Source organism: Tursiops truncatus, chromosome 10 (genome assembly GCF_011762595.2).
Source record: "Tursiops truncatus isolate mTurTru1 chromosome 10, mTurTru1.mat.Y, whole genome shotgun sequence".
NCBI lineage: Eukaryota > Metazoa > Chordata > Mammalia > Artiodactyla > Delphinidae > Tursiops > Tursiops truncatus.
In genome coordinates, this window is record NC_047043.1 from 59695796 (window position 1) to 59722730 (window position 26935).

Genomic DNA, 26935 nt, shown 5'->3' on the forward strand with positions numbered 1-26935 from the left:
CCTTACCAGAAGCTTTGGCAAAGAAGACGGTCCTGTCACTGCTTTGGGCTTCACAAGACAGAAACACCTTTCTTCCTTCCATGCCAGTGACCTTTGCCTCCAGCCTCACCACTGAGCCGAGAGTGAGTGGTCTAGGAGAGAGCAATGGGGGAGAGCGGCTGGTGGGCTGGTCTCCTGAGAAAGGGAGGAATGACCCCATGGGAGGATGAGGCTGCCGGAGTGGAGGTCCTGGGGTTCTACTCCAAGGTATCAGGGGCCCTTGCATTTGTCACCTGCTAGCTGTGTATTCACCTCAGCTTCTTCATCTGTCAAGTTGGAGGTACCGACCTCCCAGGATTATAGTGAAGATTGAACAAAATAATGTGTGCGTGTTTTGCAAGAGACTAATCAAATACCAGGAATTATCATTTCAGTAGGGACCCAATAATTATTTGTGGACTAAAGTAAATATTTACAGGCACGTGGGCTGGCTTTCTCTAAATCAAAGGCAGCCAAAAGTAGTTCATCATCATCCCATGTAGAATATCTTTATGTTGGAACACATAACCCATCTTCAAGCTTATCACCTTGTCCTTGGATGAAAAAGGAACATCTAACAAGTTTAGATTGGTCCATGAGAAAAGCAAAAGTAGAAACTCCTCTTTGCACTCAGGATTGCTACATGAGCCCTCATCTTCCATCGCAACACATGGAATAACCCCATGCCAGCTTACTCCTAACTTGAACCCAGGCAAGGAAACAGACCTCTTGAAGGTGATGGTCATGGTTCCTGTAAAGACTGCATTGGCACTGTTGTACTGCGTCATGAAAAACGTGTCTGTCATGGTCCCCAGTGCACCACCATGGATAACCCTGCAAGGGGCAGACGAGGGGAGAAAGGGAAAGAAAGAGTCACCCAGGACTCCACTCCGCACGGCGAGGTTCCAGTGAGGTGACATGCTGAAGGGTTCCCTGCAATCCAGAACAAGATTCTTGCATCTCTCAGGGTAGAGCAGAGACGTAAGAGCAAGGAGATGCAGGGGAAGCAAACAAGGCTGTCTGAAGCAACTTACACCTGCTTAGAAGAGAATAAATTAAAGCAGAAGAAACTCCCCACCCCACCACCAGCTCCAACCACAAAGTCTGATGAATCTTGTGTTCCCTCTTGGGTTGGTCTCAGGGGGAACTAGAAAGGTGCAGTGAAAACAGCATGGGCTTTGCAGGCAGAGAGACCTAACTCTAAATCTCACATTTCTAGCCATGTGACCTCAGTCAGAGAACCACTTGGGGCATCTGTTTCTTCATCCATAAGATAGGAATATCTCCTAAGAATTTTTGTGGGCATTAAATTAAGACAGCCAAATCTCCATGTGCAGGGTCTGGCATATACTGGCCACTGAACAAGAATAGTTTTTCCCCCTTCTTATTTCCAATGTCCACTGCTTACTCCACTGCCATTTAGGAGGTTCAGGAAGTCCCTAACAGGGAGAGGCCACACCTCGGGTGGGTGACCGAGGGGCTGGCGGAGCCTCCCTACCCAGGGGGTCAGTAGAATAAAGCTGCAGTAAACAAGAACCTGCTGAAGGCAGCCATGGGCCCACCAACTGTCCTCTCACCCCCACCCCTCCCTGCTCTTTGACCAAGAAAAAGCCCATTTGAGCTACTGGCTGCGATGGCTCTCTGTGCCTCACTCAGGCAGCCCCTCCAGGAGGGGCTCAGGCTGGAGCAAGCAGATGCACTTCTTCTCCGAGGCACCGTGGAAGATGATGTACTCAAAGCCAACTTTCTTCATCTCTGTGATCCAGAAGAAGTGGCGGCTGTCTTCTACCATTTGGACTGGAGAGTAGAGTTGAGTCGGTGAGAAAGACGTTGGGCTGGAGTCTGACCCTTGGGACGGTACGGTCTCCAGGGCAGAAAGCATCCAACCGGAGGAGGTCCTCAGGAAACCCACTGCCCTCAGCTTCCCATCCGCACCCCCCGGAATGGACCCATAAACCTCTGAGGGAGACGAGCAGCTTCCAAGGAAGGGATGAGATCAGCAGTGTGAGGGACAGTGAGAGGTGAACTGCCTGTGAATTTGGGACACCAGTGCTCCTATCAACTGAATAATACATACTAATCTGAATGCATTGATTGTGGCAGATCAAGGAATAGGCAGGCAAAAGTCCTTTCTGTAAATTAAGTATATATGTCCCCTCTCACTGCCACAGGTCTGAGATTTCAGAGAAATTTGTCTATACAGTATGACTTGAATTGGGGATAATTCAGAGGACGTAATTAGAGGTAAAGCCTCCAATATATAAAATCCAAGACTTGTCAAACACCTGCATTTTTACCAAGAATCTCAAAGCAGAATTTCGAATGACAGCTTAGGTATATAAAATTAGAAGACTTCGGCTGGCTCCTGTCTCTGCAATGCGGGATCCGGTCTTTGTTTTCCATCTGATAGCCTTCACTGGTTCAAGAGCTCAACTCAAACTGACCACTAGAGGGAGCATGAGTCCAGTCCATAACAGGTTCTGGCTTCTGGCCTCAGGGGTCAGTAAGATACTGCCCCCTGGCTGCATCACTGAGCTTCCGACCCTGTGTGTACCAGGGTAAAGGCACTGGTCCTTAACCCCAGACACTGCCTCTTCCCAATTCCTCACTGAGACTGCACCTGTCTGGTCTACAAGAGAGGATGGGGCTGGCAGGTATAAGGAGATGCCGGGGTGACTGCAGACACGGGTGGAGAGAGCACTGCCCCAGGGGTCAGGAATTCCTGATTCTAGTCCAGGCTCTGCCAAAAACTCACTTCATCACCTATCTAGGCCTCAGTTTTCTCTCTTGTAAAATGAGCAGGTTGAAAAAGGTGGCCTCCATGTTCCTTTTATGGCCTAATATTGTGTGAGTCTAGGATCACCATGCCCAGACTGCCTTGCACCTGACTCTCAGGCTAATGCAGCCCACACAGGAGGTGCTGGAACTGGGCTGGGGCACAGAGCTCCTCGAGGAAAATGCACACACATAAGCAAAGATTTGCCAACAGTCCTGCACTAACCAGAGCCCTGCTCCAGCCGAGGTTAAGTGCTCCTGATATAGGGATGTGAACTTACCAGGGATAGCTTTAGTGATCCTAGCTAAGTCTGCCTCTTTAAGGAACTGCAAAGAGTGCAAATAACCTGGAAGTCTCGTCCCCGTCCCATCCACCATCTTCTCCATGTGTTCATTGTACAGCCTCACCATGATGGGGCTCCAGCTGGCGTTGGGTAGGGAATAATCCTTTGTATTGGAATGGAGGTGGCTACTTGAGACCTGGAAAATCCAAAAGAGGTAGCTGACTACGCCTGATCCAATTCCAACTTGATTCATTCATTTATGCATGTATTTAATAGATGGGGCAGTTTTCACCAGGCAGAGCCTGTACAAATAAATGCCCAGAGATGAGAGAGAGCATGTTTCCAGAACTGTACAAGTGGAAAGGTCTAGTGGTAGGGAAGGGGGGCAAGGGAGGAGGTCAGAGAGAAAAACTAGGGCCCCAGCTGCCATGTTAAAGAATCTGGGCTTTATACAGAAGAGCTATAAGCAGGAGAATGAAATGGTCAGATTTCCTTGTTAGAAGGATTCCTACTTGCACATGGAAACCTGTAGTCTAGTCAAGCCTCAATGACATTGGGAGCCTGGTTGATAAACAATTCAAAGACACGGTCTTTTCCCGGCTGTTTCCCTCTCCTGCTCCCCCATGTCCTCCAGGCTCTTCTCCCAACACAGTTCACCTTGGTTGACTCTCTGGTTTATTAGGCCTCTTTACTGTCCCATTACAGCTGGGGGCTCCACCAGAGACTCCCTTTTCCGGCAGACAGAGGAGAGGAGAACCAGGTCTAGGTGGCCAACCCTCCTCCCAGGGTTTTGGAAAATCCATCATATGGCAACGTTTTCTTGTACCTTCCACCTGGCTACTGTTCATATCAGCAGTGCCAAGCAGTCCTTCTTGCTCTTGTACAGTTTCTACATTTTTTCTGGCTTAGTTACTGGCTTACTCACAGTTCCCTGTATACGCTCTTATTTACCTACACAGATGGAGAAAATACAGATTCTTATATTATTTATAGACAGACAGGCTTTTAAGGGGGGGAAAAGCCTAACAACACCTAGGAATGGTCCCCGATCCTTACTGCCCTCTTGCAGGGAGCTTTTTGCCAGCTAGTAGAGGGTAGAGTGGCATTTGAATTCTGTCTCCCTAACTTCTTCCCGTTAATACACTGCACTGAATGGTACTTGTCCTTTAACTGCTTTGAGCATCAGTTGTTAAATCTGTAAAATGAGAATAACACCACCTGCCCTGTATGTTGCTGTGAGGACTGCATGCGGTCATGATATTGGAATGTACCTGGCTCAGTACCTGGCCCAGAGCAAGCATTCTAAGATGTTAGTTTCATCTGAATTCAACAGGAAAAGTCTCTCCTTCTCAAGTTTGATTCCAAAGAATTCTTTCCTGGTACTGATCATATGAAACCAAACCTGAACTCAAAATATTTCGGAATGAGTTTACTCATCTTATGAAATGATGAAAGGGGTGACATCCAATCGATGCTACTTTTGAGCACTTAATTTGCACACAATTCATTTTTTTATTGGGGTGTAGCTGCTTTACAATGTTGTGTTACTTTCTGCTGTACAATGAAGTGAATCAGCTATATTTATACATATATCCCCTCCCTCTTGGAACTCCCTCCTACCACCACCCCATCCCACCCATCTAGGTCACCACAGAGACCGAGCTGAGCTCCCTGTGCTATACAGCAGGTTCCCACTAGCTATCTGTTTTACACATGGCAGTGCACATACATCAGTCCCAATCTCCCAATTCATCCCCCCTTCCCTGCCCCATGTCCACACGTCCGTTCTCTATGTCTGCGTCTCTATTCCTGCCCTGCAAATAGGTTCATCTGTACCATTTTTCTAGATTCCACATATATGCGTTAATATACGATATTTCTGTTTCTCTGTCTGAATTACTTCACTCTGTATGACAGACTCTAGGTCCATCTACGTCTCTACAAATGACCCAATTTCGTTCCTTTTTTGGGCTGAGTAATATTCCATTGTGTATAAGTACCACATCTTCTTTATCCATTCATCTATCAATGGACATTTAGGTTGCTTCCATGTCCTGGCTATCGTAAATAGTGCTACAATGAACATTGGGGTGCATGTGTCTTTTTGAATTATGGTTTACTCAGGGTATATGCCCAGGAATGGGACTGCTGGATCACATGGTACCTCTATTTTTAGTTTTTTAAGGAACCTCCATACTGTTCTCCATAGTGGCTGTATCAATTTACATTCTTAGAGAACAAACTTATGGCTACCAGGGGGGAAGAGTGAGAGGAAGGGATAGTTATGGAGTTTGGTATCGACATGTACACACTACCATATTTAAAATGGATAACCAACAAGGATCTACTGTATAGCACAGGGAACCCTGTACAATGTTATGGGCAGCCTGGATGGGAGGGGAGTTTGGGGGAGAATGGGTACATGTATATGTACGGCTGAGTTGCTTTGCTGTGCACCTGAAACTATCACAACTTTGTTAATTGGCTATACTCCAATATAAAATAAAAAGTTTATTCAGTGGCTTGAAAAAAAATAAATTAAAAAAAGTTTACATTCCCACCAACAGTCCAAGAGGGTTTCCTTTTCTCCACACGCACTCCAGCATTTACTGTTTGTAGCTTTTTGATGATGGCCATTCTGACCAGTGTGAGGTGATACCTCATTGCAGTTTTGATCTGCATTTCTCTAATAATTAGTGATGTTGAGCGTCTTTTCATGTGCCTCTTGGCCATCTGTAGGTCTTCTTTGGAGAAATGTCTACTTAGGTCCTCTGCCCATTGTTTGATTGGGTTGTTTGTTTTTTTGATATTGAGCTGCATGAGCTGTTTGTATATTTTGGAGATTAATCCCTAGTCAGTTGCTTTGTTTGCAAATACTTTCTCCCATTCTGAGGGTTGTCTTTTCATCTCATTTATGGTTTTCTTTGCTGTGCAAAAGCTTTTAAGTTTCATTGGGTCCCATTTGTTTATTTTTGTTTTTATTTTCATTATGCTAGGAGGTGGGTCAAAAAAGAACTTACTGTGATTTATGTCAAAGAGTGTTTTTCCTATTTTTTCCTCTAAGAGTTTTGTAGTGTCCAGTCTTACATTTAGGTCTTTAATCCATTTTGAGTTTATTTTTGTGTATGGTGTTAAGGAGTGTTCTAATTTCATTCTTTTACATGTAGCTCTCCAGTTTTCCCAGCACCACTTACTGAAGAGACTGACTTTTCTCCATTGTATATTCTTGGCTCCTCTGTCATAGATTAGGTGACCTTAGGTGTGTGGGTTCATCTCTGGGCTTTCTGTTCTGTTCCATTGATCTATATTTCTATTTTTCTGCCAGTACCATACTGTCTTGATTACTGTAGCTTTGTAGTATAGTCTCAACTCTCAGAGTCTGATTCCCCAAGCTCCGTTTTTCTTTCTCAAGGGTGCTTTAGCTGTTCAGGGTCTTTTGTGTTTCCATACAAATTGTAAAATTTTTTGTTCTAATTCTGTGAAAAATGCCACTGAAAATTTGATAGGGATTGCATTGTATCCGTAGATTGCTTTGGGTAGTATAGTCATTTTCACAATATTGATTCTTCCAATCCAAGAACATGGTATATCTCTCCATCTCTTTCTGTCATCTTTGATTTCTTTCATCAGTGTCTTATAGTTTTCTGAGTACAGGTCTTTTGCCTCCTTAGGTAGGTTTATTCCTAGGTATTTTATTCTTTATGTTGTAATGGTAGATGGGATTGTTTCCTTAATTGCCCTTTCTGATCTTTCATTGTTAGTGTATAGGAATGCAAGAGATTTCTGTGCATTAATTTTGTATCCTGCAACTTTACCAAATTCATTGATTAGCTCTAGTAGTTTTCTGGTGGCTACTTCAGAATTTTCCACATGTAGTATCATGTCATCTGCAAACAGTGACAATTTTACTTCTTCTTTTCCAATGTGGATTCATTTTATTTCTTTTTCTTCTGTGACTGCCGTGGCTAGGACTTCCAAAACTCTGTTGAATGAGAGTGGAGAGAGTGGACATCCTTGTCCTGTTCCTGACTTTAGAGGAAATGCTTTCAGTTTTTCACCATTGAGAATGATGTTTGCTGTGGGTTTGTCATATATGGCCTTTATTAAGTCAAGGTAGGTTCACTCTCTGCCCAATTTCTGGAGAGTTTTTTTTTTATCATAATTGGGTGTCTAATTTTGTCAAAAGCTTTTTCTGCATCTATTGAGATGATCACATGGTTTTTATTCTTCAATTTGTTAATATGGTGTATCAGACTGATTGATTTGCGTATACTGAAGAATTCTTGCATCCCTGGGATAAATCCCAATTGATCATGATGTATGATCCTTTTAATGTGTTGTTGGATTCTGTTTGCTTGTATTTTGTTGAGGATTTTTGCATCTATGTTCATCAGTGATATTGGCCTGTAGTTTTCTTTCTTTGTGACATCTTTGTCTGGTTTAGGTATCAGGGTGATGGTGGCCTCGTAGAATGAGCTTGGGAGTGTTCCTTCCTATGCAATTTTTTGGAAGTTTGAGAAGGATGGGTGTTAGCTCTTCTCTAAATATTTGATAGAATTCACCTCTGAAGCCATCTGGTCCTGGACTTCTGTTTGTTGAAAGATTTTTAATTGCAGTTTCAATTTCATTATTTATGCTTGGTCTGTTTATATTTTCTATTTCTTCCCGGTTCAGTCTTGGAAAGTTGTATGTTTCTAAGAATTTGTCCATTTCTTCCATGTTGTCCATTTTATTGGCATAGAGTTGCTTGTAGTAGTCTCTTAGGATCCTTGGTATTTCTGTGGTGTCAGTTGTAATTTCTCCTTTTTCACTTCTAATTTTATTGATTTGAATCCTCTCCCTTTTTTTCTTGATGAGCCTGGCTAAAGGATTATCAATTTTGTTTATTTTCTTGAAGAACCAGCTTTTAGTTTTATTGATCTTTGCTATTGTTTTCTTTGTTTCTATTTCATTTATTTCTGCTCTGATCTTTATGATTTCTTTCCTTCTACTAACTTTGGGTTTTGTTTGTTCTTCTTTCTGTGGTTGCTTTAGGTGTAAGGTTAGGTTGTTTATTTGAGATTTTTCTTGTTTCTTGAGGTAGGATTGAATTGTTATATACTTCCCTCATAGGACTGCTTTTGCTGCATCCCATAGGTTTTGGGTCTTTGTGTTTTCAGTGTCATTTGTTTCTATGTATTTTTTGATTTCCTCTTTTATCTTCTCAATGATCTCTTGGTTATTTAGTAGTGTATTGTTTAGCCTCCATGTGTTTGTGTTTTTTACAGTTTTTTTTCCCTGTAATTGATTTCTAAACTCTTAGCACTGTTTTCAGAAAAGATGCTTGATAGAATTTCAATTTTCTTAAATTTAAGAAGGCTTGATTTGTGACCCAAGATGTGACCTATCCTGGAGAATGTTCTGCGTGCACTTGAGAAGAAAGTGCCTTCTGCTGCTTACAGATGGAATGTCCTATAAATATCAATTAAATCTATCGTTCTGTGTGTCATTTAAAGCTTGTGTTTCCTTATTAATTTTCTGTCCTGATGATCTGTCCATTGGTGTAAGTGGGGTGGTAAAGCCCCCACCATTTTTCTGTTACTGTCGATTTCCCCTTTTAGAGCTGTTAGCATTTGCCTTATGTATTGAGGTGCTCCTATGTTGGGTGCATAAATATTTATAATTGTTATATCTTCTTGGATTGATCCCTTGATCATTACATAGTGTCCTTCCTTGTCTCTTGTAACAGTCTTTATTTTAAAGTCTATTTTATCTGACATGAGTATTGCTACTACAGCTTTCTTTTGATTTCCATTTGTATGGAATATCTTTTTCCATCCCCTCACTTTCAGTCTGTATGTGTCACTAGGTCTGAAGTGGGTCTCTTGTAGACAGTATATATATGGGTCTGTTTTTGTATCAATTCAGCCAGTCTGTGTCTTTTGGTTGAAGCATTTAATACATTTACATTTAAGGTAATTTTGATATGTATGTTCCCATTCCCATTTTCTTTATTGTTCTGGGTTTGTTTTTGTAGGTCTTTTTCTTCTTCTGCTCTTGTGTTTCCTGCCTAGAGAAGTTCCTTTAACATTTGTTGTAAAGCTAGTTTGGTGGTGCTGAATCCTCTTAGCTTTTGCTTGCTATAAAGCTTTTGATTTCTCTGTTGAATCTGAATGAGATCCTTGCTGGGTAGAGTAATCTTGGTTATAGTTTTTTCACTTTCATCACTTTAAATATGTCCTGCCACTCCCTTCTGGCCTGCAGAGTTTCTGCTGAAAAATCAGCTGATAAACTTATGGGGATTCCTTTTTATGTTATTTTTTGCTTTTCCCTTGCTCCTTTTAATATTTTTTCTTTGAATTTAGTTTTTGTTAGTTTGATTAATATGTGTCTCAGAGTGTTGCTCCTTGGTTTTATCCTGTATGGGAGTCTCTGTGCTTCCTGGACATGGGTGGCTATTTCCTTTCCCATGTTAGGGAAGTTTTCGACTATAATCTCTTCAAATATTTTCTCAGACCCTCTCTCTTTCTCTTCTTTTCTTGGGATCCCTATAATTCGAATGTTGGTGCGTTTATTTTTTCCCAGAGGTCTCTGAGACTGTCCTCAATTCTTTTCATTCTTTTTTCTTTATTCTGCTCCTCAGCAGCTATTTCCACCATTCTATCTTCCAGCTCACTTATTCGTTTTTCTGTCTCAGTTATTGTGCTATTGATTCCTTCTAGAGTATTTTTCATTTCAGTTATTGTGTTGTTCATCTCTGTTTGTTTGTTCTTTAGTTCTACGTCTTTGTTAAACATTTCTTGTATTTTCTCGATCCATGCCTCCATTCTATTTCTGATATTCTGGATCATCTTTACTATCATTACTCTGCATTCTTTTTCATGTAGGTTGCCTATTTCCTCTTCATTTATTTGGTCTTGTAGGCTTTTACCTTGCTCCTTCATCTGTAACATATTTTTTTTGGCATCTCATTTTTTTTGATGGGTGAGGCTGTGTTCCTGTCTTGCTGATTGTTTGGCCTGAGGCGTCCAGCACTGGAGTTTGCAGGCAGCTGGGTGGAGCTGAGTCTTGGTGCCGAGATAAGGATCTCTGGGAGACCTCACACTGATTAATATTCCCTGGGACCTTAAGTTCTCTGTTAGTCCAGCAGCTTGGACTCAGCACTCCCACCACAGGAGCTCACGCCCAACCCCTGGCCTGGGATCCAAGACCCCACAAGCCATGTGGCACAGCAAAAACAAACAAAAACATAAAACAAACAGAAAAGAGCAGAACAGTAACAAAGAATAAAAAATTAAATAAAATCAGAAAAATAAAAAATATATTAGAAAAAAATATATATTAGAAAAAAAAATAAAAAATATATTAGAAAAAAATAAAAATAAAAAGCCAGGGCTGGGAGAAGGGGTACTGCCTGTCGGTGCCTCACCAGCCACCTGAGACCTCTCTGTAGCATGATGTCCAGCTGAGATGTGCCAACTGAACCTCCTTACAAAGGCAAGCCTTCCTCCTGGTAGATGAGCACTGGCCTGAGGCTCAGACTCAGCCAATCAGAGCCTGTGTTGGTCCCCTGAGGGGCAGAGAGAGGATGGCAGCCAGGGCATCCCAAGTCCCTCTCCCACTGCCAGGCAAAGCAGTGGGGAGCAGAACTAGAAGGGACATCGGTAATCACAGGTTAGTAAGTTACAAATGCATTTGATTTCAGGAGCTGTCAGATGACTCTTTGTTTGTGTGAACCACGTGCCTGGAACAACTGAATCAATCTCAGAATGTTTTGCAATCTAGGGTCACCAGGGTCACAAACAATGACCAGGAACCAGAGTGGATAACCTCAGTCTCTGCATGTGAGGACAGATGGCCCTGATACCTCACCCCAGTTCTTAACTGTGTCTTGTTTCAGGAACCAGTTCATTTCTTCATCCAACAAATATTAATTAAGCACATATTGTGTGCCAGAGACTGTTCCAGACTTTAGGGATGCAGCAGTGAATAAAACAGATAAAGTCGATGACCTCATGGGGCTTATATCCTAGTTGGTAATAACAAGTAACATTAATTGTTGTGCTTTCTGTACCCAGGCACTGTTCTGTTTCTCTGTTTTATCGCCTTTTTAAAAAAAAATTTTATTTATTTTATTTTTGGCTGCGTTGGATCTTTATTGCTGTGTATGGGCTTTCTCCAGTTGCGGAGAGCGGGGGCTACTCTTCATTGCAGTGTGCGGGCTTCTCATTGCGGTGGCTTCTCTTGTCGTGGAGCACGGGCTCTAGGCACTCAGGCTCAGTAGTTGTGGCACGGGCTTAGTTGCTCTGCAGCAGGTGGGATCTTCCCAGACCAGGGCTTGAACCCGTGTCCCCTGCATTGGGAGGCGGATTCTTAACCACTGCGCCACCAGGGAAGCCCTGTTTTATCGCTTTTAATACTTATGCTATCTCATAAATAGTCCAAATTAAAATTTCACCAATTGTTCCTAAACCATCCTTCAGAGCATTTTCCCCTCGATCCAGAATCCAATTTAAGATCATATATTTCTTTAATCTCGAACAGTTTTTCAGCCTTTCCTTGACAGACACATTCTTAACATACCAAGCACATATACCAGATACACACAGGAATGGTCTCCCATTCTTTCAATCTTGCTGTAGGAGACTCTTGTTACTGCCAGCTAGTGAACGGTAGGTGGTGTTAGACACAGCGCATAACCCTGTATAACCAGCCGTCTCACAGAAATCAGAGGTATGCATTATTACTATCTGCATTTTACATGTAGGGAAACTGAAGCACAGAACAGTTAAAGTAAGGTGTCCAAAGTTGCACAGCTAGTAGAAGGCTATGTGCTGTGTATTTTTATTATAGTAATAATAATTAACCTTTTATGTGTACAAAGATGTTTACAGGTTACAGGTGGGACATCAGGCATTCCTACGGAGAAGGCAAGACAGAAAGCACCATCATCACCATCTTCAACCTCATCTTATACATGACTGTCTTGACACGCAGAGAGGTTACTTCAGGCTGGTTTGTAAGTGAGGAGCAGGGTCCAGAACAGGAATTCTGAGGCATCCCCTGCAATGTCCTATCAGGAAAGGCCAGCATGGTTCAAGATCCAGAGATACATCCCACTTCACAAGTGTTGGCTACTCCAAATGGTCTTTGCTGGGTTGGAGAGAGAAAAATCCTGGCAGGCAACAGTCCAGGAGCACGTAGGGGAGACCCCTCCCCAATTCACACCCCGACCATCGAGCTGGTCCAGTCTGGTGGTGCCCTAGGTGGAGGCCCCTCCGACGGGCTGGCTGAACTCAGAGTCGTGGCCTGCAGAACTCAGCCTACTCCAGGCCAGGCAGCGGGGCAGCCCAGCTGAGGAGCACAGGGCACGTGTGAGAAGACAGTGCACTTGCAAGAGGTAGGGGGGAACTCCGTGGCTTTGGAGACATCATGCTCTGGGATTCTGATTTGGCAGCCTCTTAGGTTAACAATAATCATCCTGAAGGGCTCTTTGTAGATTAATGAGAAAATTCCAGTTAAGTGCTCAGCTCAGAGTAGGTGCCCAAAAATGTGAATGTCCCTCTGTTCCCTTCCCCATATCCCTCCTGACCTCATCATTTCATCTTTTTAATAGTAATCTCTAGATGAAACACATATGGATTATTCTTTGTTTGGTGAATTATTTCCAGCAAATGTTCCATTTCAGGTTGACTCCCCTGCCACTCAGGATGTATCAGGACAAGTCAGGATGAACTCAAGTAAACACTTTTAATATTTAATAAAACCATCTATTATCAGAAAGGTAATTTGCTATTGCTTTGAGAAAGTAAATTCCAATGCACTTCAGACCTAGGGTTTAACGGCATTTTGCTTTTGCCGTTTAAGATTATTTATATATGTTTCCTCCATTAGCAGAGCTACGTGAGGGCCAATTATAATGCCTTTTATAAAATTCAAAACATGTTCTTCATGTATTATAATTATTTTCTCCTATATCATCTCACCTGCAAGTATATCTGTCAAAATACTTAAAAATTGGTTCACGCTCTTAAATGAACTTGCTGTGGCTTGATCTTGGTATCTATTACGTGGACAGGATAGCTGCCATCATGCATGTGGCTTGAGCAGAGTCATCTAAATCTGACTCAACATAGCCCAGTGGTCAGCTGATGATTTGTTTCAAATATATAAATCCTTTTGCATACAGCTAATGGCAAAGAGTAGAGGCTTGCCTTAGCAAGGAACACACAAAGCCACCGGGCTGACTTTGGTGTCAGGAATTCCTTTTAAGAAACAGATCGGGCACTTTCCTGGTGGCACAGAGGTTAAGAATCCACCTGCCAATGCAGGAGACACGGGTTTGAGCCCTGGTCCGGGAAGATCCCACATGCCGTGGAGCAACTAAGCCCGTGCGCTACAACTACTGAGCCTGCACGCTAGAGCCCATGAGCCACAACTACTGAGCCCGCTTGCCTAGAGCCTGTGCTCTGCAACAAGAGAAGCCACCGCAATGAGAAGCCTGCGCACCGCAACAAAGAGTAGCCCCCACTCGCCGCAACTAGAGAAAGCCTGTGTGCAGCAACGAAGACCCAACACAGCCAAAAATAAATAAATAAATAAATAATTTTTTTAAAAAAAGAAAAAGAAACAGAGGGGAGTACAACTGAAACTAACACAACATTGTAAACCAACTATATTCCAATGAAATTTTTTTTAAAAAAAGGCTACACACAGCATGATTCTATCTGACCTCATCATTTCAACCCAGCAAGTATAAAGGCCATCACTGTGCCAGCATGAAAAATATAATAGTTGAAATAAGGAGCACATTATATACATATATATATACATATATATATATCTACACACACATATATATAATAGCTGAAATGAGAGCATAATAGATGGAATATAGCTAAAACATGAATTAGAAAATCGGAAGAGCAAATTAAAGAACTCTTTAAAAAACAGAAAATATAAAATAAAGCTACAAGATATGGATAAGAAAAGTATTAACACTCAGTTAACTGGAGCTCAGGGAGAAAAAGACACACACACAAATTGAGAGGAAGAACCATTTGAATAAATCGTGGAGATCAATCTCCCAGGATTGAAGGGAGGACAGAGTGGCTGGACCAGCACAAGTAAAGAGAAAAGGGAGACAATCTTTGCGGGGTATTACAGGCCCTGTTGAAGAGTTGTCGGGTTGGTTGGTTGGTTTTGTTGTGTGTGGGGGAGGGGGATTTGCATTTTTTTATTACGTTTTAATTGACGTATAATACAATCCACCCTTTGGTTTGGGGCCAAACCTGGCCAGGACATTATAAGAAAGAAAAATTACAAGACAAGATCTCTCATGAACACAGATATGAAAATCCCAAGAGAATCCAATTATTTATTAAAATGATCATAACAATGAGGTCATTTTTTCCAGGGAAAATACAGGTTGATTTAAAATAAGAAAATCAATCAATATAGTTCACCAAATTAACAGAATAATGGAGGAAAACTACATGATCACTTCAGTAGATAAGGAAAAAGCATTTGATAAAATTTAAGTTGGTATTTGATAAAGATACTCCAAAAACCAAGGGAAAAAAAAAAATCCCTAGAGCTAACATTACAATTCATAGTGAAATATATAGACTCTTTTCAGAAAATAGTAGCAAAGTTTTTGAAAGTTGAGAAGATTAATTTGCAATAGTAGGAATTCCTTGAATATCATGAAATAAGTCTTGTGTCTGTAGCCAAATTTCTAAGAGTCTCCCTTCACGTAGTCTCAGACGCCAGTGTGAATCATTTCTGTCTCCTGAAAGAAGACGGGTGATGGAGGCAGAGGGCTGCTCTAAGGCACCTGCCTCACAAAATGTAGTCTATACTGGCGGAATGGGAGGGGTGCTGATAGGAGGATGACCTTTCCCAGGTCTCCCTAGAGATTTGTCTCCTTATGTAGAGGAAGATGTGGCTGCAACTTTTCTGAAATATTTCTGAGAGGTGTTTCTTGAACTTCTCACCCATGAACGCATAGATAATAGGGTTCACACAGCAGTGGGTGAAGGAAATGGTTTCTGTGACATGGGTGGCATAGATCAACCGCTGGCTCATGACGCATCCATCCAAGATGTGCATGTCGTGCAGGGAAGTAAGGAAAAGTACTACATTGAACGGGACCCAGAAGAGTAAAGAGACAACCACCACAACGAGCACGAGCTTGATGGCCTTGGTCTTCTTGTGGCTCTGGCAACTCTTCAGCTGGTGCAGGATGCTAATGTAGCAGAACATAAGGATGGTGAATGGGATCAACAGGCCTAAGATATTCATTTCAAAGTGGATGAAGATCTTCCACTTCAGCGTCTCTTGATTGTAATACAAATAACACTGTAGAACCCCATCATCAGAGGCCTCTTGGTAAAATACTAGTAACGGGCTGGTGGCCACAAAGGCAATCAGCCACATTGCCAGACTCAGGGCTATGCCCATTCTGGTCGTCCTCACTTTCATGGCGTATACAGCACGGACAACTGCCAGGTACCTGTCCACACTCATGAGGGTGACAAAGAACATGCTGCTAAAGAAGCCAATGTAATAAAAGCCAGAGACCACCTTGCACATTACAGTCCCAAACACCCACTGGTCCAGCTGATAGTGGGTCTGAAAGGGGAAGGAGAAGACAAAAAGCAAGTCAGACAGGGCCAAGTTCAAGAGGTATATGTCTGTGATGTTCCTCAGCTTCTTGCAGGTGACAAGGACCAGGATGACCAGGCTGTTTCCCAGAAGACCAAATACAAACAGGAGGCAGTAAAAGATGGCAAGAAGCAACTTGCTATCTCTTTGGGTAAGTTCCCCATCACAGGGGCTTGAGATGATATCAGGATAGTAGTAGTCAGTTATTGTCACATTGGGCTCAAGTGTATAATCCATCAAGGCAGGAAGACTTGGCCACAGAGGCACCTAAGAGAGATTCATTTAACAATATTTTTATTTAAAAGTATGGATTGAATTGTGCCTCTCGCCCCTCCCAAGTTCATGTGTTGAAGCTCTAAAGCCCTGTTATGGTCTAACTGTGTCCTTCCAAAATTTGTATGTTGAAACCCTACCCCCATTGTGACGGTATTAGGAGGTGGAGCCTTTGCAAAGTGATTGGATTAGGTGAGGTCATAAGGGTGGAGCCCTCATGAATGGGATGAGTGCCCTTATAAGAATCACAGGAGAGCTTGCTTCCTCTCTCTGCTGTAGGGTTTGTGAGGATACAATGGGAATTTGGCAGTTTGCAATCTGGAAGAGGGCTCTCACCAGAACCTGACTGTTCTGGTACCTTGATCTTGGACTTCCCAGACTCTAGAACTGTGAGAAATAAATTTGTTGTTTGTCAGCCACCCAGTCTATGGTATTCTGTTATAGGAGCCCAAAGTGACCAAGACACTCCCAATGTCACTATATTTGGAGACAGGCCATTAAGGAGGTAATTTAGATTAAATGAGATCATCAGATGGGGCCCTAATCCAATTGGACTGGTGTCCTTGTAAGATGAGGACAAAGTGTGAAGGCAGCCCAAGAGGATCTCACCAGAAATCCAATTTGTTAGCACCTTGCTCTTGGACTTCTAGCCTCCAGAACTGTGAGAAAATAAATCCCTGTCATTTAAGCCACCCAGCCTGTGACATTTTGTGATGGCAGCTTAAACAGATTAATACAGGGGCTACAGGGGACCTCTCTGCCTTTTCTACCCAAATTTGTAAATTTTCTGTAAACTTAAAACTTCTCTAAAAAGTACAGCCTATTAGCACTTTTTAAAAGCTGAAAACTGCCTGGGCTGACTAATACAGAGGGGTTGTGTGGGATAAGAAAAGCCAAAATTTGCAAAGAAAACTTAAATACCTATAGTTCTACCCCTCAGAATTAGCAACTGCTAGCATACTGCCATATTTGCTTTTGATTCTTTTCCTTTTCCTCCCTTCCTTCCTTCTGCAATGGAGATAAAGTGAAGGAAGACTCAACATTTAAAACATGATCATTCTCTTATATTCAGGAAAGACACATATGCCCTTTTTGGCCAACTGCAGCAATGGAGAAGTTCAGCCGTTTTTCAAGTGCTTCAATGGCGACTCGAATCAACCTCTTGAAATCCCTTTCCTGCAATTCTGCCTTGTTTTCAAGCCCCTTTCGATGACTTTCCTCAAGACATTTTTCGATGACAGGTATCATTTACAACCCTGCAGGTGTGTGAATTGCAGTACCCCTGACCTCCATTTTTTAACTTGCTTTTGTAGGAACTGGTCCCAAAACAGCAGGATTGCTGCAAGTCCTAATCTGATTCCAGGGGCAAGCTGAGCCTTTGGTCAATTCGTCTTCCTGATTGGAAATTAGAGTGACATGTGCCTGTCCAAACACCTAGGGCTTGTTTCTCATTGGTTCCCCCCCTTCCCCTTCATCCTCTGGACAAATTCCAAGCTGTTCAAAACAGGATGTTGAAGGTGCGCATTCCCTAAGTGAGGAGATTGTTAGGAAAGAGGCCGGTGGGGAGAATGCGAGGCAACTTTTCCACACTCTTCCTGATCAGACGATGTACCATCCTCTGGGTTTCCCACACTTGCTTCAGCGGTAGGACGGTTCCCCTGCACCTGGAGTTTGGGGACCCATGGAATGGGGGGCAGGCAGTATTACTCTTAAGTGGCTACATTTGTTGACCCATCCTCACCAATTCTCTCAGCCCCACCAGTGTCCAGCCTTAGGTCTCATCCAGCTGTGGTTTTAGTGTGGTCAATCCTGGTTGCATCACACCCCCTGAATGTATTTTGTAAGTATTTATCTGTCTCTCACTGTGTTTGATTTTTTTTTTTAATTTTCTTTATAATGGGGTATAGCTGATTTTCAGTGCTCTGTTTCTTGCTGCTGTACATCCACTTGATTCACTTACAGAGAGACATTAATAAATTCGTTTTCAGAAAACAAACAAACAAACAAAAACATGATCATTCTCCTCAAACTGATATTTATATTCAAGGCAATTTCAACCTAGACTTACTATTTTTCCGAGGCATTTGATTATTGAACATTCAGACATCCCTATCCACTATGCCACATTTCTATAATTTGAAATGCCAAGCAAGTTAGCTATTTTAAAAATATTAATTTCACTATGTGCACAAAATAGATTTTAAAACAGTTTCTGAAGAATGGAGGTGGGTCTTTTTTTTATGCGGCCAGCAACTTTCAAATCAACAGCCTCCCCTCCTACATCTTCCTCCCTACTTGTCTTTTACAGTTATTTTTAAAAACAATTTCCATTTCATGGTCCTTCTCTTCTGCTCTCCTAAGATCCTGGACTATGAGGAGGTCTTCAACTCATTTTCTTCCCCAGATCCTTCCTACTGACGCCCACTCCACACTTCCCCCGTGCTCTTTTATCATTAAAATCTGTGGAAAGTATTAGCAAGCTCTACCATTTATCACAGTGGACCAGGAATTTTAGATGCATCACCTCATTTATTCCTCTTGAATCCCTATGAAGCAGGCACTAATATCTCCTTTCTATTCCTGCAGTTACGATTATACCGAATCTCAGCTTCTGTCCAGTGCCTGAAGTTACACAGAGGGTGAGAGATTAGAGCCAGGACTCAAAAACCACATCTGTCTACTCCAATCCTTATTCTTTTCCATATTTCTCTATTTCGTGTGTTTAAAGAAAAAAAAAAAGAGTAAAAAGCTCTTACCTTTTAGAATCTAGACCACCTGACTTCCAAGTTCTAGATTAGTTTGTAGCAGAGTAAACTTGGACTTGTTTTTCAAACTGAGTTTCAGGTTCCCCTCTGTGGAAGAGGGCTAAGAACGCTTTTCAGGGGTTGGTGGGACGTGCCTGAGGTCATTGAAGTTAGCATCTAGTTAGGGATGAACGTTTGCTTGCCAGCTTTGTTCCTTGAGAATAATACCCACATGTCTTCCTGTTATCTCACAGATGCACTGTATGCAGCAAATGGACAGATTCCTCCCCAGATGCCTGGTGACAGGAGGGATCTTTTCTTATCCACCTTCCCACTCTTGGAGGGGCTTTGACACCCTCCTAGCATCCTGCAGAGAAAAATGGCATGGCTTTCTTTCCTCCACCAGAGCCATGGACAGCTATTAAGACATATGCAGGGTTTGTAAACTCTGGGGATATGCAAAGAAAAAAAAAGTCACCTCCTTTGCCAGATTTCTGAAGTCATGGTGTTCCCTTTGCCTGACCCCAGGGACATAAAACTGTCCCTGCTTCGTACATCCTTCTTCCCCAAGGATGCTTAGTAATACATACCTTAATTAGAGCCTTCTTTCCAGAGGTTTTCAGTGTTGCTAATTCCCTTTTCTCAGAGTCTGCGCTGTCATGTGTTCTGCTCAGACGAGAACAGCTCCTCTGCAGGTATCTTATCTGTGGTGAGTGGCAGAATAGGGGTGGGTCTACTATCGCACCCTGCAGTGATTTAAAAAGTTTAAAAAAATGATCTCATATAGAGAACAAACTAGCGGTTACCAATGGGGAGAGGCAATGTAGGGGTAGGGAATTAAGAGGTATGAACTATTAGGTATAAAATAAACTACAAGGATATCATGTACACATGGAGAATACAGCCAATATTTTATAATAACTATAAATGGAGTCTAACTTTTAAAAATTGTGAATCACTATAGTGTACACCTGTGATATGTAATATTGTACATCAACTATACTTCTTTTTTTAAAAAAATGCTTAAAAATCATATATAGTGACAGCACACACAAAAAAACTAAAAATTAAAAAATAGATCTCACCAAAGAACACATACAGATGGCAAATTAGCATGTGATAAAACATTATTTCACTAGGGAATTGTAAATTAAAGCAACAGTGAGTTACTGCCACACACTTGTGATGTGGAAGAATGGCTAAAATCAAAACACCAAATGCTGGAGAGGGAGAAGATTAAGAGGAGCTTTCATTTATTGCTCATGGAAATGCAAACTGGTATAATCACTTTGGAAGACAGTTTGGTAATTTTTTATAAAGCTAGAATAGGCTTACCATATAATCCAGTAATCATGCTCCTGATTTTTACCCAAATGAGTTGAAAACATATCCACACAAAAACCTGAGCATGAATATTTATAGCATCTTTATTTATAATTGTCAAAAATTGGAATTGACCAAGATGCCCTTCAATAGATGAATGGATAAACAAACTGTGGTAATGTATATAATGGCATGTTATCCAGTGATTTTAGAAAACCAGCTATCAAGCCACAAATAGAAGTCTTAAGTGTATATTGTTAAGTGAAAGAAGCCTGTATGAAAAGGCTACATGCCATATGACTCCAACGATAGGACATTTTGGAAAAGGCAAAACGATTGAGACAGTAAATGATCAGTAGTTGTCTGGGGTTCAGGGGCAGGGGGATGATTCTTCCAATCCAAGAGCACGAGATATCGTTCCATTTCTTTGAATCATCTTCAATTTCCTTCATCAATGTTTTATAGTTTTCAGAGTATACGTCTTTCACCTTCTTGGTTAAAGTTTATTCCTAGGTGTTTGGGGTTTTTTTTGTGGTACGCGGGCCTCTCACTGCTGTGGCCTCTCCCGTTGCGGAGCACAGGCTCCAGACGTGCAGGCTCAGTGGCCATGGCTCACGGGCCCAGCCGCTCCGCGGCATGTGGGATCTTCCCGGACCAGGGCACGAACCCATGTCCCCTGCATTGGCAGGCGGACTCTCAACCACTGCGCCACCAGGAAAGCCCCTTTCCTAGGTGTTTTTTTAATGCAATTTTAAATGGTAATTTTTTAAACTTTCTCTTTCTGACATTTCATTTTTCGTGTGTAGAAACGCAACAGATTCTTCCTTACGGTGGCAAGAAGAGGTGTTTCAGGAACAAAATTGTGAAGTGATGAACACATGGTTTATTTCTGCTGGTTGAGACCAGGCCAGTGGGATAAGTTCGGTCATCTGCATGGAAGAGAGTCTCTTGCCTCAATATCGAGAGGCAAGAACCTAACTGGGCCTGACAAAACCAGACCAACTTGGTTAACTTACACAAAGGTCTACAGCCACAAACACCTTTACTGTGGGGTTCAGGCTGTCCCAGGAAGGCAACAGAGAAAGGGGGCCCATCTCTGGCTTTTGTGGTCCAACAGATAACAAGTGACAAACTCTCCCCACCTGCCAATCATAGGTGCTCATCACCCTCCAATGAGGAGCAGGAAGTGAGGAGAGAGGTGGAACCAGAGCTGTCCTTTCCAATACTGCTCCCCCTCCTGGAGGGATGTGGAAGTTCCTCGTGGAAACACAGGGCACGAGGTAAGGATTCTCACATGCGGATGACGCCCATCACTGTTACACTTCAACTTCTTTCTTTAGATGCAATTTAGAATGCTTATGTACTCCTGTATGCCTTGTTTCATGACCTCTACATCCAATCTCTTTTGTCTGCAATCTCATCTCATAGAAATATCTGCTGGTGCCTGAGTTCATATCTAGGTAACTCCCCTCACCCACATCATTTACATGCTGATGCAGTTTGGGGAAATCCTCAGATCTTTTATAAGAGTTTTGTATGTGATAAGCAAAGATCAATGGTTCACAGAAAGTGAGACTCAGGGCCCACAGATACTGCTGAGTCACATCACGAGGTCGGGAACTATGATACCTGTTTCACCTGAAGTTGTGGAAGGAGCCGTGGACCCTTCCCCAGCTCAGCCAAGCAGGCCTAAGGGACTTGGTGGAATTCTCCCAAAGCCGAATTCCAGGATGGGCATGGGACTTGGCGCAGATGTCCTTGCTTTATGCAGGGTAACTGAGTAGGGGCTGAGGGAAGTCAGGGGGAGTGGGCTGGCCTCCATCCTGCGTATTTCCTCAACTCCACAAAACTGGGCCACTTGGTAGAGGCCAAGTTTGACTGAGCAACTTGACTTGGGAAGAGGTGATTCTGGGGCTCATTTATACACCAAGGAGTCTTTACTATGAGATTGCATTTAGGGTCCACTTGGATAATTCAGGATAATCTCCCTATCTTAAGATCCTTGACCTAATGACATCTGCAAAGACCCTTTTTCCAAATAAGGTTACTTTTACAAATTCCAGAGATTAGGACTTGACATCTTTGGGTGGCCTTTATTCAAATTACTATACCCTGGCTCTAAAGACACAGACTGTGACAGAGTTAAAGAGAAGCCTTCGTTCCTCACCTTTGGGCACACAGCAGGGATCCTAGCATCCTAGAAGAAGGTACCAAACTACACAGACAAGGTCATGTAAGGCCCCCAGAATCAATGGTCTTTCCAAGTCCACCTTCTGTTGCACGGAAACATTCACCAGGTTCTGGAAGGAATACCCTCAGGGATGGACATGTTTTTAAAAAGAACGTTTGACAGAGGTAAGAGAAAGAATTTAAATTCTCTGGGACACAGAAATGCTAGATTGGATCTACCAGAGAAGTCCCATGTAATTCCAACTCTGTCATGTCCCTCCAAGAGTCCAGAAGACTTCCCTTCACCTCAGAATGAAAAAGATTGATGAAGGAAACCCCGAAATTCTTATAAAGTGCTGTGCTGGGGACTGACTATAGTTGAAATGGGCTCACAGCACCACAGTCAGTGGGGACAGTAAGAGCCTGGGGTGTTGAGGCAGGACAGCTAACTACTGCCGTTGTTAGGACAGAGTGTGGGGTGGGCAAGCTAATCACAGATTGGGACAACACGTTGGGCCAATGTCTCTGGCTAAGTGGGTTAATCATGGGATTCATGGGAACAAACTAACAGGCAGTTACAGATATTTTGCTTGATTTGTGCATCCAAGGAAATTGATCTGGCAAAGAGATCTAGCCTGAGCTTTATGTGAGAGATGCAATCATGCAGTCCCCAGATGTGCGTCAGCAGAGTCAGAACTCCTTTAAAGACAGGAAAGATGGGAGGACATCTTCCGAAATGTGAGTTATCTTCCTAGATATCTGACAACCTTGGACAGCTGGTTCCCCTTGAGCCTCCTTTGCTATCAGAAGCAGCTCCACCTCCTCTGGCAGACTAGGCTAGCCTTCTCTCACTTTAAGATCTTATAATAACCTCCTCAGAGGCAGTTACCTTGCAATAGGATATCAATTCTCCACTTGACAAATAATAGATCACAGCATCTTCTATCTCCTTTCCTCCAAAATGAAAAGAAAGAAAAGACTGTGTTTAAGTCAACTCTCAGTGTAAATGCATAAATTAGTACTATCACATATACTTGCCATAGAGCATTGGGCAGAAAGTGACCTCAGGTCATCAAACCTAACTCTTTCTTTATAAATGGGAATATTAAGCCCAGAAAGGAAGTAACTCCCCACAAAAACATGCAGTAAGTTGGTGGTTGAGCCAGAGACAGAACTCAGGTCTTCTGAAGCACAGCCTAGGGTTCTTTTCACATGACACTGTATTTAAAAATTCTCATGTGATAGTATTACAGAGTTGTGGATAAAACTAGGGGGAATCTTTTTGGGTTTTCTACTTTTTCCAACTATAAGTCCACCCATGATTTTCAGGGTACAAAAGCATTTGCTTAACAAAAAGTGGTTGACAGAAACCTGAGTTTAATAAAAGCATATGTGTTATTGATAATAAAGCCAGTTTATCAGAAACTTTTTTGCCATCTATATAATTTAATTTTCCACATAGATTACCCCCCCCCAAAAAAAGCTACAATAAATAGATTTTTTTTTCTTACTGCTAAATATTTATTTCCTGTATAAGAGTGGTCAGGAACATTGCCTGCATACAATCAAAGGTACAACTGCAATATTGCTTTGAAGTGTTGAACGTGGAGACACATGCGTGGTTAATAGTATAATATATGTACTTTTAGTTGCATTTTCAGGAAACTTATGCTATATTGTATGCATGAACTGATTAGACTTCTTAGCCTGTAACAGGGTTCTTTATTCCCAGAATAAAATTCCCAGAATTCTACTAACATTTTTGGTTTTTTTCAACACTACAAACACTTACTGAGGACCTAGCATATTCCCAGTACTGCTCTAGTCATTAGAAGAGTTAAAAAGGTGAAATTATATGATTCCCCCCTTTAGGGGTTTAGCAAACAATGGTATTTTCATCACAGGAGTCCCAGGAGGTAATGGCTCTCTGAAGAATGATGAATAATGAAAGGAAAAAGTCATTGTGAAAACTATGTAGAAATCCAGAAAAATCTTTATGATTAGAAAAGCAGATTAAGGTGGCATATATGCTACGTTTGTCTGTGCCGAGACACGGATGGATGTGATCATATTCTAGAATGAAACAGGCAGAAATTAAAGTCAAATATTAGACTGTTCTTTATTTTGAAAGTTTTCTTTAATAATGATATGTTGTCAGGACTTCCCTTGTGGTCCATTGGTTAAGAATCCGTCTTGCAACGCAGGGGATGCCGGTTCGATCCCTGGTCAGGGAACTAAGATCCCACATGCCACGGGGCAAATAAGCCTGTGCGCCACAACTAAAGAGCCTGCGTGCCACAACTAAAGAGCCTGTGTGCCACAACTAAAGAGCCCATGAGCTCTGGAGGCTGCGTGCCACTACTACAGAGCCCATGCACTCTGGAGTCCGTGCACTCTGGCTGCAACTAATAAGCCACACGTTCTGGAGCCCGCACACCATAACTAGAGAGAAGCCTGCGCGCTGCAATGAAAGATCCCATGTGCTGCAACTAAGACCCGATGCAGCCAATAAATAAATATTTAAAAAATAATATGTTGTCTTTTCAATAATAAGGTTTTAGGAAATAGAAAGTGGCTATCAGTGACAAATTTAAAGCAGATAAGTTTCCATTTTGTAACTGATTAAGTTGTAGATTAATTTACTAATCCACACTTGGAATTCTCCCAATGACAAAAAGCATCTACATGACAAGAGGTCGTATACAAGGCAAGTCTGAGTTTATCATTATTAAGCATATGTTGGGGAGAAAAACAGTTTCCTCTACTCTCTTAGGCTCAGTAATTGAAGGTCTATAAATTAAACTAACAAAAGACAGATTAAGAGGAGAAAAGGCATAATTTTTTTAATGTTTAGGTGCATGGGTGTTCACAGGAAAGGAGTGAAACTCAAAGAAGCAGTTAGACTTGGGGGCTTATGTACCATTTTAACAAAGGAAAGGAGGTTTGGGCTTCAAAGGATGATAAATTGTGGTAAAGTGACAAGGAAATATGTGAGAGAACTAATAGAAGATAAGAGCTATTTTAATAAGGTCTGTTTATGCAAACTAAACTTGGTGTCAACTTCTTATCTTTGATAATAAGAGGCACTTTTCTTTTTCTGGTACAGAGTGGGCACCTTTCTCAAAGGGAAATGTATGCCCTGATTTTGGTATACGAGGGAAGGGCAGAGAACTCTTCCTGTATTGATTGATTCTCAGTTGCCTTTAACTGAAAATAATCCTTATACCAAAGTAGCATATTTTGGGGTGGCATATTCTGACTTCACTTAATAATATCTCCATTTTGTGAGTACCCCTCATGAGTCAGCCATAGCTTATATATTTCGCCCTTGGTGGGGTTATGGGAGTGCCCTGGGCTCCTCTTTTAAGCTTCAGGTTGAGACTGAGGTTCAGACTGCTCCAAGACTGAGCACTAGCCCTCAGGCAGTGGACATTTCCATCGCTGGTGAAACCTGTGCTCAGGCTGTGGTGTCTTAGGGTGGGCACCTTTGCATCTCTGTACCTATGGGTATTGTCTGTTTTACTGATTCCAAATTCTGTGGGAGGAACCTAGGGACCAGGATGTTTGGCAAAGACAGGATGCTTTGCAGCTCATGGGCATATGGAGAACTCTTAAAGGGAAGCTAGGAGGACTTCCTCCCCTGCCCCAGGAAAAGTACTCCCAAGTTAAGGGTGAAGGTAGAGTGTTAAGATGCTTCTCTTTTTCTCTCCTGATACCATTCATTCCTGTTCCCTGCATATAAGAGGAGTTTATGAAATAATGCATTATTCCTCTTTTGTTTTTTTCCTGTATTAAAGCTTGGTTCAGAATATCCACTTTGGAACCAGGCTGGGGACACCTCTATTCTAGTTTCCTTGATGACCAAAGACACAGTAACATCAATATGATCTCCACCAACCTCTGTTTTCTTTTTAGCTACTCCCAGACCCCAAAAGGCCAAACCAGCTCCTAAAAGAGATACTGAACCAGTCACACCAGCATTTCACTTACACTAAATCCAACTCTCAGATCAACCCTGCAGGTATTTTAGCCAACTTTTCCAAGATCTGCACGGCTCCTAAGAGGCAGAACTGGTACCAATCCAGGTTATACTGTCCACTTGGACACCAGTGCCCCTTCTCTCACATCCATCAATCCTCATCAGAAATAGAGTAAGCTACCCAAAGCCATCAGGGCAGTCAGAATCAACTTCCTTCTCCTCTGGGCTGCCAGAAACCCTTGCTTCTCACTGTAGATCTTGTCCACATCCACCCTCGTGTTCTTTGGACTGTCTTCCTCACCAGACTCAACTCACATCTTGCTCTTTTTTTTTTTTGGTCTCCACTCACTACTTCCAAGGCAGGCAGCAAGAGGTAGGTCTTAGAAAAGGCAGGATGAATTAGACCCAACAGCTTACAACAAAGAGGACATAAGTGTCACCTTCTCTTCTGGTCAGTTTTCGTCAGGGTCACATCCCAGGGAATTTGTGGCACCTGAAGGCTTTGGAGTCACACAGACCTGAGTGAAATCCCACTCAGCGATTTGCTTGAGTGTTTTATTTCACCTCTGTAGCCCTCATCATTTTCATCTGTACACGTCGGGTGATGATCCCTTTCTCAAAAGGTTAAGAAGATAAGCAATTTCCTCTGAAGACATCTAGCACCAAGTATGTGTTAATAACTACACTTTATATTAACCACCAAGGCGATCCTTATCATTTTACCT

At 42.3% G+C, this 26935-nt stretch overlaps 1 protein-coding gene across 1 annotated transcript; it reads right to left on the minus strand.

Moving 5' to 3' along the window:
* Positions 1-14372: 14372 nt before the first annotated feature.
* On the minus strand, positions 14373-19945 carry CCR8 (C-C motif chemokine receptor 8). Its single transcript, XM_004321276.3, has 2 exons — positions 19330-19945; positions 14373-15989 (listed from the first exon to the last, which is right to left on the minus strand). The coding sequence occupies exon 2, from the start codon at positions 15957-15959 to the stop codon at positions 14898-14900; it is 1062 nt and encodes a 353-aa protein (XP_004321324.1). The 5' UTR covers positions 15960-15989; positions 19330-19945; the 3' UTR covers positions 14373-14897.
* Positions 19946-26935: the final 6990 nt, after the last annotated feature.

Bases quoted from the DNA above. Each gene is read 5' to 3' on its own strand.
- CCR8 (XM_004321276.3), bottom strand. From the start codon at position 15,959: ATGGATTATACACTTGAGCCCAATGTGACAATAACTGACTACTACTAT.